At 41.1% G+C, this 19,346-nt stretch overlaps 4 protein-coding genes and 1 long non-coding RNA gene across 5 annotated transcripts in view; 2 read left to right on the top strand and 3 right to left on the bottom strand.

Moving 5' to 3' along the window:
• Window positions 1-6,706, bottom strand: part of LOC146488906 (MORN repeat-containing protein 1-like) — a 12,315-nt gene extending 5,609 nt beyond the window's left edge. Inside the window, exons 1-8 of the mRNA XM_085114546.1 lie at window positions 6,519-6,706; window positions 6,321-6,392; window positions 5,654-5,863; window positions 5,155-5,245; window positions 2,809-2,896; window positions 1,655-1,751; window positions 1,394-1,504; window positions 872-974 (exon numbers count right to left, since the gene is read on the bottom strand). Coding sequence (XP_084970672.1) covers window positions 872-974; window positions 1,394-1,504; window positions 1,655-1,751; window positions 2,809-2,896; window positions 5,155-5,245; window positions 5,654-5,863; window positions 6,321-6,392; window positions 6,519-6,597 — 851 coding nt within the window. The 5' untranslated portion in view covers window positions 6,598-6,706. The remainder of the gene's footprint in view (window positions 1-871; window positions 975-1,393; window positions 1,505-1,654; window positions 1,752-2,808; window positions 2,897-5,154; window positions 5,246-5,653; window positions 5,864-6,320; window positions 6,393-6,518) is intronic.
• The window catches only part of LOC146488907 (uncharacterized), a 24,043-nt gene that overhangs the window by 2,526 nt on the left and 2,171 nt on the right, over window positions 1-19,346 (top strand). The window lies entirely within an intron of this gene.
• On the top strand, window positions 6,722-8,310 carry LOC146488908 (germinal-center associated nuclear protein-like). Its single transcript, XM_085114581.1, has one exon. The coding sequence runs from the start codon at window positions 6,801-6,803 to the stop codon at window positions 8,061-8,063; it is 1,263 nt and encodes a 420-aa protein (XP_084970707.1). The 5' UTR covers window positions 6,722-6,800; the 3' UTR covers window positions 8,064-8,310.
• On the bottom strand, window positions 8,746-13,836 carry LOC146488909 (transmembrane prolyl 4-hydroxylase-like). The gene is made up of 3 exons (XM_085114568.1): window positions 12,948-13,836; window positions 10,808-10,935; window positions 8,746-9,651 (listed from the first exon to the last, which is right to left on the bottom strand). The coding sequence occupies exons 1-3, from the start codon at window positions 13,782-13,784 to the stop codon at window positions 9,333-9,335; spliced, it is 1,284 nt and encodes a 427-aa protein (XP_084970694.1). The 5' UTR covers window positions 13,785-13,836; the 3' UTR covers window positions 8,746-9,332.
• LOC146488910 (transmembrane prolyl 4-hydroxylase-like) lies at window positions 15,532-19,241 on the bottom strand. Its single transcript, XM_085114557.1, has 3 exons — window positions 18,074-19,241; window positions 17,134-17,249; window positions 15,532-16,248 (listed from the first exon to the last, which is right to left on the bottom strand). The coding sequence occupies exons 1-3, from the start codon at window positions 18,953-18,955 to the stop codon at window positions 15,924-15,926; spliced, it is 1,323 nt and encodes a 440-aa protein (XP_084970683.1). The 5' UTR covers window positions 18,956-19,241; the 3' UTR covers window positions 15,532-15,923.

Genomic DNA, 19,346 nt, shown 5'->3' on the forward strand with positions numbered 1-19,346 from the left:
CATAAACATGGATATGTTAATAAATAAATAAATAATAAATGGGAATTTCCGTGGCTTCCTCAGAGTGGCTCTTTCATCAACTGTTTCCAGGTCGAATTGGAATTTGAGAATGCTGCTCTTCGTGGAGAAAGGACAACTGGAGTAGCTGAAGAAAAACCCTCGGAGCAGGGATGAGAACCAACAACAAACTCAACCCACATATGGCGTCAACATCTGGAATCAAACTTGCACCACATTCATTTGGTAGGAGGCGAGTGCCCCCATAATCTGAATTACGACCTCTAGACAGAAAGCAGACAGATAATTTTCTTCAAGGCTAGAATGGCATGTGATGCAAGATGCATGAATGGTGTGAGCATTGACCAATGAGCAGAAATATGAGAGTTGCCGGCTCTCACAGCTTGTGCCATCCTGTTCACCACTTGGCCATAGCATGAGAACAAGCACTCAGTTGCAGTAAGAGCAGAAAAAAAGCCAATCTGATTAGAAGTTGACCTGCCATATCTCTCAATAAAGAGCTTGTTTACAGAGGATTGCAGTCTGATACCTCACCTTAGATGGTGGAAATGAGTTAGTCACAACGTTCTTGAAGCTCATTCCTATGCCTCACTATCCTTGATGAAAAACTAACTGCTTGCAGTGGATAAGAGAAGGGGTTTTAGTAGAAGTTGGGACTGGTGGGTGCTGGCACCCATTCGCATGGTAGCTGCCTTTGGAGTGGTTTACATGTCTACACAAGGCAGCATACAACATTTACCCTACCATGGCCTTTTCCTAGGTCTATTCACCATCATGATACCTCATTAAGCTAGCTGCATACTAGGCTACAGCTAAGCAATGTAACAAGTGTAAATTTTGCTAAATTACTCACAATGGAGTCATGATTGTATCCAGCTGATTTTCTGTAACATCAGCAGATTTTCTTCCAGAACCAACTTTAATACCAGCTGTTACTTGCAGTAACCTCCCTTCATCTGAAATTAATGGCATGAACAGGCAAGCAATCAGCCAAATTGAGCAATATTCACTGGAAGGGAAGCCAATGCACTCTGACTCAACTAAGGAGATGTGACTCAAGCATGTTTTATACTACAGTTAGAACAGTACACAAGAAACACTGCAAATTGATTAATGATTAATATTACTGTATGTACAGTGAGTGTTGCATGATTGTCCTGAGGTGGGAGTGGTCATTAGAAAGAATGTTGTTGGTTTCAACAACTAGTGTAGTGGTCATCTTCGGTAATGAAGATCATGTGACATCCACTTCATTAAATAAGTTCTTGAAACACTAACAACAGTCGCATAAGTTGGCCTTTTTTCACTGTTCAGTAATGGACAATCATTACCAGGCAGAGTATTCAAACAACATGTAAACAGTGCTTAGTCAGACCTTGTGTTGGTTCGCCATCTGCTGTAACACATTCCACTTCAAATCCAAAAGGTCTTCCCTGCACAAACTCAATGAGCTCATCTCCAACAATGCGTATCTGAACACTCTCCACTGAAATACAAAATACAATACAACATTAATGTTAATAATTAACATTATTTAAAGGTGCATTTGAAGTTCATGAATTGTAAAAATTTAATTACACACTAGTACTTTTAAACAAAGGGCTCTGTTAACAACACTTGTTTCATGATCACATACCTTCTGGCCGGCCATTGACCCACATTCCTTCAAACGATACACCAGATGCGTGAATCATGGAACCCTCACCATTGAAAATATCTCCCCACCACTGGCCCTGCATGGCAAAAAACATGAAATTGAACAACTTCTGTGTCCCCTTCTTTTGTGCAAATACAACAGCTGGTAAAAAATGACCACACCATCAGAACTGAATCTGGTTACTATGAGATAGAACAACAAACCTACTGGGATAAGTATTACAGTCAACTCCCTTTATTGTGGACACCCTCGGGACCGCGAGTTAGTGTCCTTAATAGCGAGAGTCTGTAATAGCGGGAATTTATTTCAGTCAAACGTCTGTAATTTATTTATGCCAGGGATTTAGCTGCTGTCCGTATTATCAGTGCCGAGGGTGTCCATAATAGTGAGGTGTCTGCAAGGCACGAGTTGACTCTACAGTTGAACCTCGATTATCCGGACTCGTCGGGACCTCGGTAAATAGTCCGGATAATCGAGAGTCCGAATGATCGAAAATATGGGCTTTTTGCGACTTTGGGTTTTCAAGATCACAAGTAATTAATATTCATGAAAAAATTGGGACCAGAGAAAAAAGTCCGGATAATCGAGGTCCAGATAATCGAGGTTCGACTGTACTAGTGACGAATAATTTCCTAATTTTGCAATGTTATACCACTGTTGAGTTACACCCTCCCCCACCCCCTCCCCGAGCATTTTGTCAGGTTTTCCTTCTTGAAATGCTGAACTCCTCTTTAAAAGCCAGAACTACTAACTGCCAGAACACCGTGCCCCGGCCCCACTTCAATCTACATGAGGGGTCATGAATGGTTTCAACAACAACATCTATATCTCTGTCAGAGTCTTTAAAAAATATATAATTATTATTGTATATCAAGTAGTTTGATCCACCACTTTGCTCCTCATTTGCAATAAAAAACTATGATTTCCATTTTTCTCTATTCACAAAACAAAGCTCAATGCAGTGGCATGGATAAAACATTGGAGCAACGTTTCCTGGGGGAATTCATGGCCACATGCAAAAACTCCGGTTAATCTGAGCTAAAACAAAAAAGCGATCTGAACTGCGACATAGGTCGCAATTGGTTATTCTCTGAACCCTTATTATGGATACATGAGTATGCCACTTGACTGACCCCATAAATAGTCCCATCCACAAACTTCATGATTCCATGCCCTTGCCGCAGGTCATTGACCCAGTCCCCTTCATAGACATCACCATTGCTGTCAGGATTAAAGAAAGGAAAATCAGTTTCAATGACAGTAAACAAGATCACAGTGGTGGACATAGTGGTCGCACATTGAATGATAAATAGCAATTTTTGCAACCTTAAGTGTTTGTTTAAAGCGCATATGAACTAAAAAATTTTTTTTCATGAATTGGTAGATGGTTATACCCTTATTCCGAAACGCACAAAAAAGAATAGTGCTAAAGAGGTAAAAAACCGTGTTTTGGCTGTTCAAAGTGACTTAAAATGCCCAAAGTGGTGTCTCCGGAGACTGGTAACGAGTTTAGCTCTGGTGACATAGCCAGTGGTTTCACGGCTCTGTTTACGCTTTGTTTTCTGCTATCGCGTGCTCGAAAATATCTTTGCGTGCTCAGTTCAGACCACGATAAAGTGAATGCTATACAGCTTTTGAAAATATGTCTGAAAGTGATGGTACGCTATCCTCTGCTGAGTCTGTTTAGAGCCAAGAAACATCCAACAGCACCGAGTCATCCGATGAAATGGAAGTAGTCGGAGGTGAGCCGCTTGCTCACAGTAGTGATGGTCAGTGATGAGGAGGAAGACACCGACCGAGGAGGATCAAGATGGTCTTTCCCCGAGGGAATTTTCGAATTCCCCGAGGGATTTTCAATCCTTCCAACGAATATAAATCCTAAGAAAAGAGCGCATTTATTTGAAATGATACCGAGAACTCATCTCTATTGTTTCTCAGGAATCGGCAACTGAAGAGATCCACAAGATTAGGATCAAAACCGCGGTCTTGCCTGACCATTGCCTAAAATGCCACAGAATTTACTAACGGCTGAAGGACTCGTAGCAGCCCCTAGCCAGAGCAACGCAGAAGAATTGCCTCAAAAATCAGTCTAAGGCGTAATCAAAACACAGAAGGAAAATACTAAGCTCCCGCAACATAAACACCGCAAACCTCACAGTTACAGAGAGGAGCTGAGCGGAGCGATACCAAAAACCTGAAAAAAACACAGCCGTACTGAACTAAAGCGGCCTTTAGCCCTCAAATTAACGCATTGTACAGCTTTTAAAGAAGCTCCAATGCTAAAGAAAGGATCAAGAGACAAATAACCCTGATAAGTAACACAACATCTTGCCACAAAAGCAAATAGCGGGGCCTGGCAATACAAAAGCTGCTGATAATGATAATGATTATTACACGGTTCAAATCCTATCCTTACAAAGATAAAAAGAGAGGCTATACTGTCGCAAGACACACTGAAATGAGCCATACCAAGCCTGAACCAATTGCCGCAAACGGCATAAGAACGACAGTCGCTAAACAGCAACAACAAGAGGTCAAATAGATAGAACAAAAAAACCCCAGAAATGACCTTTGAGATCAAAATCCAAAACATGCGACATTTAAGCACATGGCTTTGTTCAGTGACTACCACGCAAATCCTCCAAACCATAAATGGTATTTAATAAGAAGAAAATACAGCGCTGAAAGAAAATTTACAGGGAGCACCGCTCATACAAGAGAGGGCTTTCCCTGAAAGACATACTCGTTATAGCAAAACTATAACTGAACATGGCTAAAAACACGCGAGTGGGAGTCAGGCAGGCCTATCTTCTTTCCTTTTTACACTGTTTATAAAACAGCTCTCATCGAAATGAGCCGAACACAAACATGAGGGACGAAATCTTTCCGATGAATGTGCACAAAACGTGCCCACTTTGCACGTAACTTCGCGTCTGACGGAAAGTAATGCATTGTGATGTTCGGTGTCCCTGTCTTGTTATCGCAGTTTATTCTACCGGGACCACCGGCCGAGCAATAGTTCTTTCCCCCTTTCTTTGCGTTCTTCTCCGCCATAATACTCGTGCTTTCGAATGTGCTTTCGTGCTTTCTGAATACTGGTGCTTTCGAACCTGCTTTCGTGCTTTCTGAACCACTGGCTACGTCATATCCGGTGAAATCTGATCGCTTTGACCGAGCGCAAGATGGAGACACTTCGAAGCGCCAATTTCGAACTTAGAGGCGAGCAAAATACCCCATAGAAGAGCTTTAGTTAGTTTAAAACGGGATATTTTCGATTAATGAGGATATAAACAAAGACATAAGTCAAACTTGTTTTTTATTTCATATACACTTTAACCAAACTGTAGCAAATAAATATGAACATTCAAAGTAGACAAATACATGTAAGCCAATCATATGACAGCAAGTAATACCAGCATACAAAAGTCACAGAAATGTATCAAGTTCAAATAATTTTAATCTTTAGAAATGCCAATTACCTGAACATCAATTTGCCTTCTCCATGTCTTCTGTGGTTGTGAAAAGATCCTTCATAAACCGATCCATCTTTACCTGTCAATTTCCCTTCCCCTGTAACAAAAGCAAGTTCAAAGAATAACATTTTAAAAAGATTCATTCTGTCGGTGTGCACTGCCAGGCAAACAAATGAGCAATGTGGTTGTGAATTAAAACTGGAAAATTGAATACGAAAATGCAGTTATGCATGCAGGCATTGTCTGGTTTCTGTTAGTATTACATGTAGTTTTAACAACAGAGTTGATAACTTAAACTAAAGGTAATTTGGCCACTGTTAAGAGATTTGAGTGCTGACATTTCAAGCGTTGGCCCTTCATCAATTTGCTATTTGGTTACCATTAGTCTCGAGCCCTAAATGGAAAACATTGTTAAGTTTTTTTTTTGTCCACCTACTTTCCTTGTCAAGCCAGCTTCTCCAAAGCTTAATGACAGTCATGGTTTTATTATTATGCTCTTACTAACCTTCTCGTCGATTGTCCACCCATTCTCCTTCATATCGCGATCCATCACCATACACCATGATACCATACCCATTCAACTCTCCTTTTATAAACTGACCAGTGTATTCATTTCTTGTTGATGCCCAGCGGCGAAATCCATGTCCCTGGATCTCACCATCAACAAACTGTCCTTCATAAAAGCTGCCGTCCGCCATAACAAGTTTGCCATGACCTTTAAAAGATTTTATTCGTAAAATTAGGAATGTGATGCACAGAGCTTAGATATGTCCCTATTCAATGTCTACGACCCTCTAATCAGTTACTAAAAGTTCCAAGTACAAACACCGTCTCATTTGGTGGCAATGCATTCAGCGTTGCTGTGCCTAAACTGTGGAATTCTGTTCCATATTAAATTACTGTAGATTTCTAGATAGTAACTTATAGTTTGATATTTCTTGTTAAGCGCTTTAGAGCCTTGTATAAAGCGTTATATAAATGAATTATTAGTATTAGTATCTGTATTAGTTTTAGAGCTTCAACACCAAAATGGTGGAGGTTGTCATTGGTTCATGTTCACCTTCCATATGATGATCAAATAGGCTAAACTATACACTATAGAACAATCATAAATAATAATAATAATAATAATAATAATAATAATATAAACAATAATAAATTATTATAGTTACCATGTTTCTTGCCTTTGCTCCACTCTCCTTCATATCTGAAGAATTTGTTGGCGTAATTGTACACTCCAAATCCTTCAAAATATAAAATGTGTGTCTTCTTAAAGAAATAAACAATGCATGAAAAATAAGCTTAAATATTATCATCATATTGTCAGAAGCTTGATACAATTGGTTCTTCTTCATTTATAAAACTCTCACCATCTCTCAGCTGCCGTTTGGTTTCACCAATATAATTTCCTGCTCCTTTAGATGTGGTGTTGTTTAATATTGTTGCCATTTCCACATAGATATTCTCTGGCAAAATTTACTTCTCTGACATTTCGTTGATTAACCCATTGCCCGCCATATTTGTTTTCGAGTGGTTGCTAAGCGTGCAGGCACTCATGTCAGCGGACTACTTCTAAAATATATTCAACATCAATATGGCGGATCGTTACGCCAGGGTTTGCTTTTGAAAATCATCGACAGTCTTCCTTCAAAATGACAGAGTCAAGCAGCACTGACATTCAGGGGACATGTATGCAGATGTGCCCTCCAAGGGAAATCGCCTCGCGGGAAAAACAACGACGACTTCACTTCTTTGAAACCATTGCCTTCACTTCAAATTCTTCAAGTTCTCAGCAAGACAAAGTAACAGCAGATTCACGAGCAGTTGTAAAAGAGTTTTCACGGTCCGCAGCAGGAAAAGCTATCGAGGTTTCGGAACTCAGACCAGCTCGTGTGCTTATGCGAACAATGAATTACTTAGTTAAAGAAATTGCTAGCAAAGATAGTATTTACCCTTGGCAGTTGATTTATTGGTTTGTGTTCGATAGAACAAGAGCTATCAGACAAGACTTAGTTGTGCAAAGAATTACTGGAAGGCCTCTTGTGGAAATTTTCGAGAAAACTTGTAGGTTCCACATCTTGTCAGGGTATAAACTGTGTGAAAGTCCCATAGATGTGTTTGACCCTAAAATTAACAATGATCACACGTCAGAATGTTTAAAGAGGCTTTTGTGCTTTTATGATGCAGAGAAACCTTCAGTATACAAAGGCACAAGAGCAGAGTTTGAAGCGTACTACCTGTTACACAATCTTGGTTCCTTTGAAGCTTTAAGTCGTGCAGTGACTTTGCCTGTAGAAATCAAGAAGAACTGCCTCTTACAGTTAGCTGTTGAGATTAACCTGACTGCAATGCATAAAAACTTTGTCAGATTCTTTCGACTGGTTAAGAAGCTGCCATATCTAGCGTGTTGTGCTGTCCATAAGCACTTCGACGAAGTGAGATTCAACGCACTTGCCACTATCAAAGTAGCCTATTGTAGCCGCAATGCAAGTCTTCCTCTGTCCTTATTGGTTGAAACATTGAGTTTCAGTGACATCCAAGAGGCCAAAGTCTTCTGTGCTCATTTTGGGCTTGAAGTGTTAGACACTGCAGTGAAACTTGTTAAAGGTGACTTGAACAATTCCCAACCATTGCATGTCAGATTTTCAAACATGATAAATGACAAATTGACAGTCAATACAAGTGATTTGATTAGCGGAAATGGCGCTGTTCCTAGCACCTTTAGCAGACATCCAAGTGATACTTTTCATACTCAAAAGACCAGCTCTGCAGCTTTCAGCAATAGCTCCAACACTGGAAATTTCAATGCAGCTTCACAGGCAAATCCCCTGACCACCCAAGCAAGGCCAAACTGGTTTGGTAAAGTGAGGGGCAGGGGGAGGGGGTGGGGAAGAGGGCAAAAGGTTTCTCAGTAGTAGTGAAATAAATTTAAAAGGTTTTGGCAAGTTATAGCCATCAAGAAAGTAAGTTTCATGTTTTTGCAATGTTTGCAAGGGTTAAATAAGTTGTATTCATTTCTTTTTTCATAAAGTAGTACACCATAAATGTGTATGTTTTTTGTATATGATACACCAACTCAAATTTATGAACTGTTTGCTTCAGCTATAGCTTTAACTACGTTATTGTATGTGGAAGATAATTAAAGTTATGGAACGAGCATTAGCTATGAGCTAGTTCACTGAAAATATTAACATCATAGAAACAGCTTGGTTCGTTGCGCTTGCCATATTTGCAATCGGTGTATCAAGGTTAACGACGAGCGCAATGAACTAATCCCGTCATGCCACCGGTGCCAAGCGTGGGAAAACATGCCACAGATGTCATCAGCGCTGGAAAACATGTCGGAAATTCTTCAGGGACCGCAAACGCTTTTGCTCTGGCATCAAATCTCTATTTTACCGCGAAATCCCTCCTTCGAAACGAAACTTCTATAACTTGTATCTCAGAAACGCGACGTTTTCCAGTCGTTAAATTTGGCAAGTGTGCTACTTTATCAATAATGTTTCACATGTAAAAAAATCATAGTTGAAGCAATCCGAGAAGGTCACTTTATCCTCCAGGAATACCTCAATATTTTTTTAGCGTTTCTTGAGTTTTTCTACTCTTGCGTGCGTCGTTTTGCGTTTCTCGGGGGACTCGTTTACCAAGCAAATCGAAAGAAACGAAAGAAGAGCCTCATTACAAGCAGTGAATAACAGGCCAAGCAAGTTCAGGTAATACGTCAACGTAAAGACGCGTTTCAGGCAGACTTTACGTGCTTGAAAAACTCTTAACTCCCAAAATCCAGGGAAAACCCTCGCAGGAATTCCGCTAGGCCAAAAGAAACTGAATCCGGTTAAAATTCCCCATTCCCGACCCGGGGAATATTTAAGGTTCAAATTGCTTAGATTTCCTATATTTGGATATTTCACCTTCTGTTTCAACTGGTTTGAATTCCTTTAATTATGCTAACTCACGCATTTTCACCTTTTATTCACGTTAAAAGATTCCTTTATAAACATAGTATCAGTTTTTTTTTTATTATTTTTGTACAACGAAGTACAAATCCGTAGCTTTATGGCGAGACTTACCGGACTTCAATATTGACATGCAAAGATAGTCGGCCACACAGTGTGCAATTGATAAGAATTGGTTACATTTCTATATCGTACATAAATACAGCGGTTAGTTATTACTAGAAAAATTTAAACAGTTTCATCCGCGCGAGGTGCATTGATCCACATATTAGCGACCCATTTTTCTCCATCAATGACGTCACACCCTCCATGTAACGATAATTTGTCAGCTTCGCCCATTTTTCCTGTCTTCTCGTCCAAGATATTATTGTACCAAAACAGAGCGTTTCCCTTCACTGGCTTCACCACCAAGCTTGCCTTTTCACAGTTTTTGCTGAGATCCTTGCTAAAATTTTGCGCTTGTAACAGTTCTTCGTGATCTGCGAGTGGAAATGCCGTCTCTCCTCCTTTCGTGACGTTGTTTAGAAAAATCAAAATGGTGATATACCTGGACAAAGATGAATTAGAATAATTAAAATCTGTTAGAAAAAGAAACATTAAATACATAGTAAAGCATTTAATTCCACGCCAAGGGTTTGTGTAACGTTTTGACACTAAAATGATCGAAAAAGTGTACGTCGGATACGTTTCGTCGACTTTCTTTCAGAAAAAAAAACGGATGCAAATAAAGCCGCCGTTACACGTTGAAACTTTTAGCCGAAACTTGTGTGCAACGGTGAACGAGACCAGTTTCATGAAGTGGCGTTATTCCATCGGCGAAACTCTTTTTTTTTTTAACCACTGCGACCGTTGCGAGCCGTTGCAGAAGTAGAAAGCGGTTCTACTTTTCGTGAAACTTGTCTCTCAACGGTTAGAAGTTTGAAAAAGTTTCACGAAACTGACCATGTTGCACGGTGCAACGCCTGCTGAAACTTGTTTCGCAGCGCCGTGGCACACAAGTTTCAGCTAAAAGTTTCAACGTGTAACGGCGACTTAAGTAAAATAAATAAATAAATTTGAGTGTCAATGTATTTAGCGCAGAGCACTAATTGTGGACACTTTCCCGATCGAATTGGAATTTAGAAGTGGTGGATTTTATGGACAGGGGAAAACCGGAGAATCCGGAGAAGAACAACAACAAACTCAACCCACATACGACGCCGAGTCCGGGAATCGAACCGGGCAACATTATGGGAAGCGAGTGCTCTCACCACTGCGACATCCCTGCTCCCTTATTTTCAAAATACCTCACTTTTAGAAACGTTTCAATTTCTATAGGAGTTCTCGATGGTGTTTATGTGGACAGACTGCCAAAGGCCCCCTTAAAATCGCATTCGACAACAAATGAATGAGTGTGAAAAACCCAGGAGTGTCGGGACAGGGACGCAAAAAAGTTCTCGGAGCTTTAGAGAAAGGTACACCAGAAGCGAGACAAGATCACAGCAGATACTTGACGCAGGTCATGCGCACGGAAACCGCGAAGTCGACAACGAGGAGCACTGGGAATAAGACAGGGATGGCCTCCCAACAATCCAAACTGTACGTTAAAATGGAGGCTTTTCTCACGGGAAAAGGCCAATTTTAACGGGCAATATTCAAAACTGTAGTTTAATTAGTCGTCCTCAGGACCAGGTCAGGGTCAGATCTTCTCTCTGTTCACGTACCTACAGACAAGACATGGACTTTGATCTTTGAGCTCATACTTGCTGCAACATCTTCTGTCCTTCAGCTCTTCAGCGAAAGAAGAATCGTAATGGGCGTGATAATGTCCATCTCGCTGATAATGTACAACCTGCGAATACATTTAAAAAGATTACAAGAAGTAATGTTACTTTTTTAAAATCTGAAGCACAAATGGAGGCATAAGGCATAAAGCATAAGGCATTGCTTGTAGTTCTCAACACCTGTTAATACTCTTGGTTGAAGGGTTTGACCGCTATCAATATGGTACGCCTCTCGAGCCTTGTGTCGTCTCATAATTGACAATGTATAAGTTCTAGAACTAGTGGAATGAGTTCTATGTCGACAGGTCAATGATAGTTGGACAGAAAATGTCTAAAACTCTAGAGTCTTCGTCCTGTCTCAATGAGTGTTGTGAATCAGAGTATGAACTCTGCAGTGTATGATAAAGTGCTAAAGTTAACCCATGAATTTCCTACTGAGCGTTGGCCCTAGTAAGGAAATGGGAGATCGCAAGAGGCAAATCTATCGACCTCAGCAGGAATCGAACCCACGGTCCCGGATTTGATCAGCCGTTGCTCTACCGACTGAGTTACGAGGCGTGAGTTCGATTTTCACCGAAGTTGTCTTTGCGTCGTGCGATCTCGCATTCCCTTACTAGGGCTAACGCTTAGTGGGAAATCCATGAGTTTACTTTAGCAATTTAACGTACACTACAGAGTCAATTATGTGATCCATCGTTTTCGTCTTATCTCACCTATGAACTGTTCGTTGCAACGTCGGCTGTGTACCCTATAAATGAGATTTTTAGAGCTACAGTCAATATGACCAGGGATGGGTCTGGCCACTCCAGCAGAGCAACATTTGTAGTCAGTTTGTCCATCAGAATTGTTCCCGTATCTAAAGGGATCCAGCAAGGATCCAATTAACAGAGTAGGGTGGTTTGCGTGATTTGGGTTGACTGACTGATTTATACGGATGGCCGGATTGATTGATTGATTGATTGATTGATTGATTGATTGATTGATTGGTCGATCGATCGATCGATCGATTGATTGATTTGTTTTCTTTACATGCAATCCTTGAGATTTTATAATTTTAGCGCATCTCTCGCAATCATTCTCGCGAATAGTTGTGAAAATTCTAAGTGGGCTGTACTTTCCCCTAAACTGTTTACAAACTTTGTGGAGGGAAAGCATGTAGACATATTCGTCGTGGAGGAATAGTAGCTCTTAAGTGTCATGTCACGCCCTAATTCGTTTGAATAGCAACACACTTTGGGGGGGGGGGGGGCCATGCAACTGTAGCGCATAACAGCCTTTCGTTCACAAATTTCCCATAAAGTTTTCACGAAAAATTCTATATCCTCTAAAAATCGCACAATTCCTCCCAAGAAAATCCCGCGATAAAGTCTCAACTACACTGACAAGAATGATATCAAGTAAGTCAATACTTGATACATGTTATAAAAAGGGTAACGGCTTAAAAAAAGAAAATGTCCGTAATTGAAGTAAAGAACGTTATTAACCTGAGTCCTGCAAACGCGTCTGCTGCTGTGGAACACGGAGCTTCAATGAGTAAATTTGATCGTTTCAAGTGGTGACGTAATTCGAGCGTTAGCCCTACCTCAGAAGGGCGAATCCTCATCACTGATAATGTTGATTTTGTCGCAAAATCAAAAGATTATCACTTAGCCTTTTGGCAGCGGAATTCACGACAATAATAAACGCGTGTTTTATAATTGCTGTTATCAGTTGACACCCATTTCGGACTATTATCTGCCATCAGCTTTTTCAAAACAAGGCAAAAAAAATTGTAAAAATTCTTGGTCCATGGCCGTCGCTTAGTAGGGGTAAAAGCAATAGGAGAACCCTCATTGGGACGGTCGACGAAAGGTGCCGCTGCCGCTTAATATAGGGGTGGCCGTTCAACAGGGGTTTATACTATTTTAAAAACGATGGTTTCAGTGAGGGCTTTGATAACCGGGGGTGACAGCTAAATAACGTGATAAGCTTTGGTTATGTTACCCTGCGAGCATTGGTTTCTACACCGGATGTCCGGTAGAGAAAGCACTGCTCGCAGGGCATAGTTTATATATAAACTAAAAGAATCTCAATTTCATACCTGCAAATTTTCACTGTGTTCAATCTGTGATATAGACGTCTGAGAAACCACCGCAAATCTGCTTTTTATTCGTTTTAAAATAGGATCTGTGTCTTCCAGGGCTACCCAGGTATGTTCGCTATCCCTCACACTGTAATGAGGCAAGCGCTTCATGTTGAAGAACTGGTAAACAAATTCCACAAAACTTGTTCGGTTGAGTTTCGTGCAGTTCTCGAGCGTGAAAACACGTGCTTCTTCTGGGAGCAATGTTTTATACACAGTCCACAGCTCGTTAATATCTACAAGCATTTTAGTCATGCGATACACGTAGCCCGCAAACTCGTTCAAGGAGACATTACCGTCTTTGTTGGAATCAAAGCGAATGATTCTCTTGCAGTACATTCGCATCTGCTCGTCCGTAAGTGTTTTATTCACCCCTTCTCTAGTCACCGCAGCTCCTTTGCGAATCGTGCTTTTTTCAAGACCATTTCTCTTCGCTAATCTCACCAGGTGGTCGCATTCCTCGCCGCTCAGCAAATCTGCGATTTCGAAAATTGGTGGCTTCATGCTCCGTGTAGTGAGGTGAAGGCTCCTTCCTTCATCCAAATGGATTATTTCAACATTTCCTACGGCGACACCGTCCCTTCTACTCAGCCGCACTTCTGAAGGAGAGTAAAGTCCTTCTTTAAAGCAAGGATTTTCCTGGCCGTTTTCAGATATCGTGGGTTCGCCGCCGATAGAACACGTTTCGCCCTTGGTTGGTTTCACATCCGAGCCATGGGGAATGCTTAGTTGACATTCCAAAAGAAACATACAGAGGAAAAATTTGCCAAATGAAAATCTAAATGAAGAGGTCATGGCTTTGCGAGAGATGGTGCATGGACAGCTAACGTGTGACACAACAACGTTTTGACGTACAACCAACCTTTGTTTTGTGTTTTCTGATGACTGAGATACTTGACCTCTACATGTCACACGATATGGAGCGAGATTTTCCTGCGTTGAAAGACACGTTTAGCTTACAGAACGGGATCCTGCAGCCTGTCGGCCACGCACGCTCTAAGACTTAGTCAGCCTAACTAACGGAGCGAGTAAAAAGCAGCTGAGAGATAACTCAAAAAGAAATTAAAACTCACGCGAACCCCATTTCCCACGCGTTTTATTTTCGTTTTCCCACAGCGAGGGCCCGGAAAGGGGGGCGGGGGGTACTCCCTTATGTGGCCTTAACGGGGACGTGCGGCCCGATGGGGTATGGTTTTCAGGGTGTTTTGTCTTGAACGGGATATCTATTTCATCAATTTCTGTATTAAACAGGGTATCGCTACACGACCTAATGGCTTAAACAAGGGAACTGATGTTCAGTGCTTGATGCATACCGAGTAAATAGCGTAAACAGCTCAGTGATTCTGAAGTCGTAAGTAGATTGTGATTGCCGATGCATTCATTAAAATACAGTAAGAAACTAGTGTATTCTTGTTTCATTCTAGTCTTAAACAGGGTATGATTTTGGGTTAAATGTCTTAGAAAGGGTCTGAAAATTTTGAATTCTGTCTTAAACGGGATAGGGAAAGCAGAAAATTGTGTCTTAAACAGAGTCAGGGTTTGAACGCCCGGGCCGCACCTCCCTACTCAAGCATCTGTTGAGTACCCCCCCCCCCCCCCTTGGGAGCGAGGGCGACAGATTTATCCGCCAAGTGAACGTGGGAACGCCCTCCAGGAATGACCACAGCGACAAGACGTTGAGAGATGCCGAATCAGATGTACAGACCTACACCAAGGTCTGTGTACACAAGTACACAGACGTCTGACGTCACCCTCCCGATTTTTCCTGAGGGAAGGGGGTGGCTGTACACAGGCTAGCAATAAAATACTTGAGATAATAAATTATACATTATAGTCTGTTCCCTACGGCAGTAAAAGGATGGCGGGAAACAAAGAAGTTGGACCAGGAGCCCATTATAATAAGCCCCTGGTTAGCCTGCGAACGCAGACGTGTTTCCGGCGGTCACTTGAGAGAAGTGACAGCCGGAAATACGTCTGCGTTCGCAGGCTAGCCCCTGGTTGGACATATTAACGGAAAAATATAAAAACCAAAGATTGCCCGACATTTTTTTTTTCTTCTTCTTCTTCTTCTTCTTCTTCTTCTTCTTCTTCTTCTTCTTTCTTTTTGTGGCCCCCGAAAAAGTTTTGTTTTTCTAACCGAAATATCGGGCAATCCATATATACATATATTTTTCGGTTTTGTATATCCAACTTCTTTGTTTTCTCTCCTTTTAGTACTCCAATACGCCTATTGGGTGTGGCCGTGTGGAGCAGATGGTTTTGCTGCCACTTCGCATTATCGCAGACGCTCTTTAGAATCGTCACGCGATTGCGTGACGAGCCAAAAGAGCGTCTTCGAGGGAGGCCAGTGCTTTTGTGTCCCTTAGTACTAGTTCGTCTTGAATACAACTGACAGGAGCCCACATCACGGGCTCCTGTTCGTATGACCTGATAAAGAAGGATACCGAAGCCGGATTATTAGTCGAGATCGGAACATATCTTGAACTTCCACCTGATTCGGAAAGCATACTTATTTCTGTAAGGAAAGGCACTGAAAACGTCAGAGTTTTAAAACAGTAGAATTTATTTGATCACAAATTGCAAAGTGGGTTTCTTTACATTTGTACGGGATTTTTTTTCTATTCTGCTGACCAAAGAAAGCAGGTTCAGAAACAAGAAAAGTAACTCTTAAACAAAACTGGAACATTATAGTTCGATCACCTTTGTGTTTGTTTGTTTGTTTGTCTGTTTTGACAATCCCAGGTGACCGGGGATGTCTCCTTCTCCCCTCCCCGCCCCTCCTTTTCCCCGAGAGCCTCACAGGCTAGGAATCCGCATTTGTATGGGAGTTTCTGACAAACGAAAACCTAGCTTTAAAAATTTCCGACAAGTTCCTCTGTCGCTTTTCAGATTTTACCTCCCTAAGAGGCATTCTCGGTGGACCCTAAATGATCGTCATATTTCTCCTCCTGATCTAAGCGGTGCGTTTATCCATACATTTGCAATCCACTTAACTCCTTCGATGACGTCACATCCACCGTGCAAAGTCATACCATCTGCTTTTCCCATGTGATCCACCCCATCATGCTCTAGGATGTGGTTGTACCACATGACCGCGGTTCCTTTCTTTGGTTTGATTAGCAAGTTAGCTTCATGGCATCTTTTATTCAGAGTTACGGAGTAGTTTCTCGTGTCTAATTTATCTGGATCGTCAGCCACAGGAAATGCCGTCTCACCTCCCTTGGTCACGTCGTTCAAGTACAATATTATAGTTATAAACCTGGAACATGAGCAAAGTAGAGCTCTTTGGTCAATAGGCCATGGCTTTGAACCTCATTTCGAAAACGAGGCTAAGTACAAAGCTTTTCGTGTGAAAATTAGTTTTGTTTGCATATGAATGAAAACTAGTTTTCATAATAAAAGCTTTGTACTTAGCCTTGCTTTCATAATGAGGCTCAAAGCAATGGCCTATTGGCGAACACCAACACATGATAACCCTGAAAAAAGGATTTCACGTTTTCTTGTCCGAAATATTTAAAACAACAACACACACACAAACAAATACGAGTACTGCTCAGTACCTTTCTTTTGAATGGTAACACTTTAGGATCTTATCCACAGGGTTAAACATTAGATACACGTTGTACGGCATGATATACAGCATCTGAAAGTATTCTCGTTGTTTGCTTTCATAAAAATGGTCATACTTCAGAATTTCAGTGCATATTACTCCAAAGTTAGAACAACCTTGGGCAGCACATAAACGGTACTACAGGAAAGTATTGGTCGGTAGCTTTCATCCTATCAGTGATCAGAAAGTCACTCTTTACGATTTCATCCACATAGGTAAAAAATAAAACTGCATTCATTTACGTAAGACAAAAAATGCGCAGCGTAAAGTTTGAAGGTTTAGTGGGATTATTGCAGAGGGGGTGACTACTAAACGCCATCACGTCCTCGTCTGCAGTTTTGTTTTCCGTCAAATGTCTAGCCACCTATACCGATGTAATTTCAGCTTTTTTGCCCTGTTTGAAGAGAGGGAGGGCAAAGGCTCTAGAAGCCTCTCTGCACTGCGCACAACTTGATTTTACGTGCACAATGTTTAGGGGTGCACACCTGTTTCATTCAGAAATTTTCAGTTGTTTTATTAATTTAGTAGACTAACCTGCACAGATGACAGTCATCATAATCTGTTCCGCGGCAGCATTCTTTTCTATTTAAACTGTCGATTGTGGTGTCGTAATGTACGTTATAATGTCCAAAAACGGAGTAACGCACAACCTATATGGAAACAATAATAATAATAATAATAATAATAATAATAATAATAATAATAATAATAATAATAATAATAATAATAAATAGGTTCTAAAAAAACGCATTTTACGTGATGAAGTCTCGATGCTTTTTACAGTCCTTTTGTATAAAAACCCTGATCTGGAAAGGCTCTCTTGAAAAGAAAAGATCATGATTTTCAGTCCACAGTGAAACACTACTTACACTACTATACTTCCAAAGCCTTGCTGCGATGACCGACAAAGATCTGTCGCCGTAAGAAGTCATTTTAGTCTTTGGGATAGACAACAGATTTGAACTACATGAAATTGACCATAGTAGACGACGAGGCGTGTAATGAAATAAAGAGGTCGGGGAGAGAAAAGGTGTTGAAATGGAAGTGGATCAGTTTCATGGGAATGATCCAGCTGTGGGTGAAACCAGTTTTGCTTCAGTGTCAATGTATAGTTTTAAATACAGTACCTTGCTCCGGGTACGCTGCAATTCAATCTCCGGTTTCCAAGGCTTTTCCCTAGTCAATTTTTCCCGCCACTCCAATTTACAAGGGAAAAGCCCTTGTCATGCAAGTTACGCATACATTAAATATAATAGTGGAGGAGGGGGGAGGGTGTTGACTGCCCTAATTTTTTTTTGCGACCAAAACCTTTGTGTAAATTGTAATCAGTAGGCTGCAAGATAATTCTTTGCTTTGTTGCGGTGTGCATGTTTTTATTTTCTTCTCCAAAAGCTTTGCAGAAATAATTCTTTTCGGTATTTGACCCAACCCCAACCCCTCCTCCCAAAAACTATTATAGTCCGTCTTTAATCACCTGGACTGGTTCGCTTTTCTCAATCAGCGTTCTTGAAAGTCCTGTCAGTCTAGCGATCCTATCCCTCAGGGTGATCAACAGGGGTTCTCGAGGAGGCAAAGTCACAGACTCGCTGAATCGAATAAAATATCGCGGATCAAATTTCAGCTCTTCTATTTGATAAAGAAACTCCAGATAGGTACTTTTGGTCAAGCTTAAACACTCTTCTGGGAGAATGAATCCGTCGAAATCAAGATCTAAGAGACGGAAAATTGGCAAGGCATCTTCGCTCGTTGGATGAACGTGTTTCTCGTAATCTACAAAGGTGATAAACTCTGTCAAAGACATTTTACCGTCTCTATCTGAATCAAGGTTTTGTCGTTGAATCCTCCGGCATAACGCTGCTTTCTCGAAAGTCAGGTTTCTTCCATTCATCTTTTTCTCAAACTCTGTTCTTTCGGCGCCTTCTCCTCTTCCATAAACTGTTTCACTGTTTTTTAGATGTTGCATCTGCGTTAATTGGATCAAATTATCACATTCTTTGCGGTTGAGAAATTCAGGGATCTCAAACAGAAGAGGACGCAAACTTCGCGTCACAACTCGATGTGTTTTCTCTTTGCTGAGATTCATTTCGCGAACATGGCCAACGTTTACCCCATGCAACTTCACCAGCCGGTAAATTGGATTTGATGCCAAATGCCTAACATCATCATCATCACCACCATTCTTTGCGCAAATGCTTGGTTTCAAAAACGTTTTTGCGCAATTTTGAGACCCTTTCGTGGTTCTCGAGATTTCCTCGTCGACATTTACTCTGTCTCCAAAGTAATGTTGCGGTGAACATAGTGCAGCCACAATAATTGCGGATAAAAATAACAGACGAAGAAGCTCAAAGAAAGTCATTTCTCAGCGGATATATCGCAGACTGGTCCTGATCCTATGAAAGTCTCCTTTGATAACCGATTGATTTCATCTGATAATGTCAAACAAATCTCACGCAATTCCTTTACTTTCTGCTTGCTCTGCTTGCTGTGCACATGTCCTCTCCATGAGTGTAGAAGTTTCAATTTGGTACACCCAATGGTCGATTAACACTTTAAACCCATCGTACATCCAAATGCCTAGAGGGTAATTTCAAACAAAGACGTTTGTTTCCGATGATCCTGTAGTTTCTCACTGCAGGCACCCGAGACAGATTTAAAGGTCACGGCTCTGTCTACCATTTGAGGAATAAAATTCACTCAGGAAAAAAAATTTCCAGTGACTTTTCTTTCCGGAAATCTACAAGAAAAAT

Source organism: Pavona decussata, unplaced genomic scaffold, assembly GCF_977016875.1.
Source record: "Pavona decussata unplaced genomic scaffold, jaPavDecu1.1 SCAFFOLD_8, whole genome shotgun sequence".
NCBI classification, from domain to species: domain Eukaryota; kingdom Metazoa; phylum Cnidaria; class Anthozoa; order Scleractinia; family Agariciidae; genus Pavona; species Pavona decussata.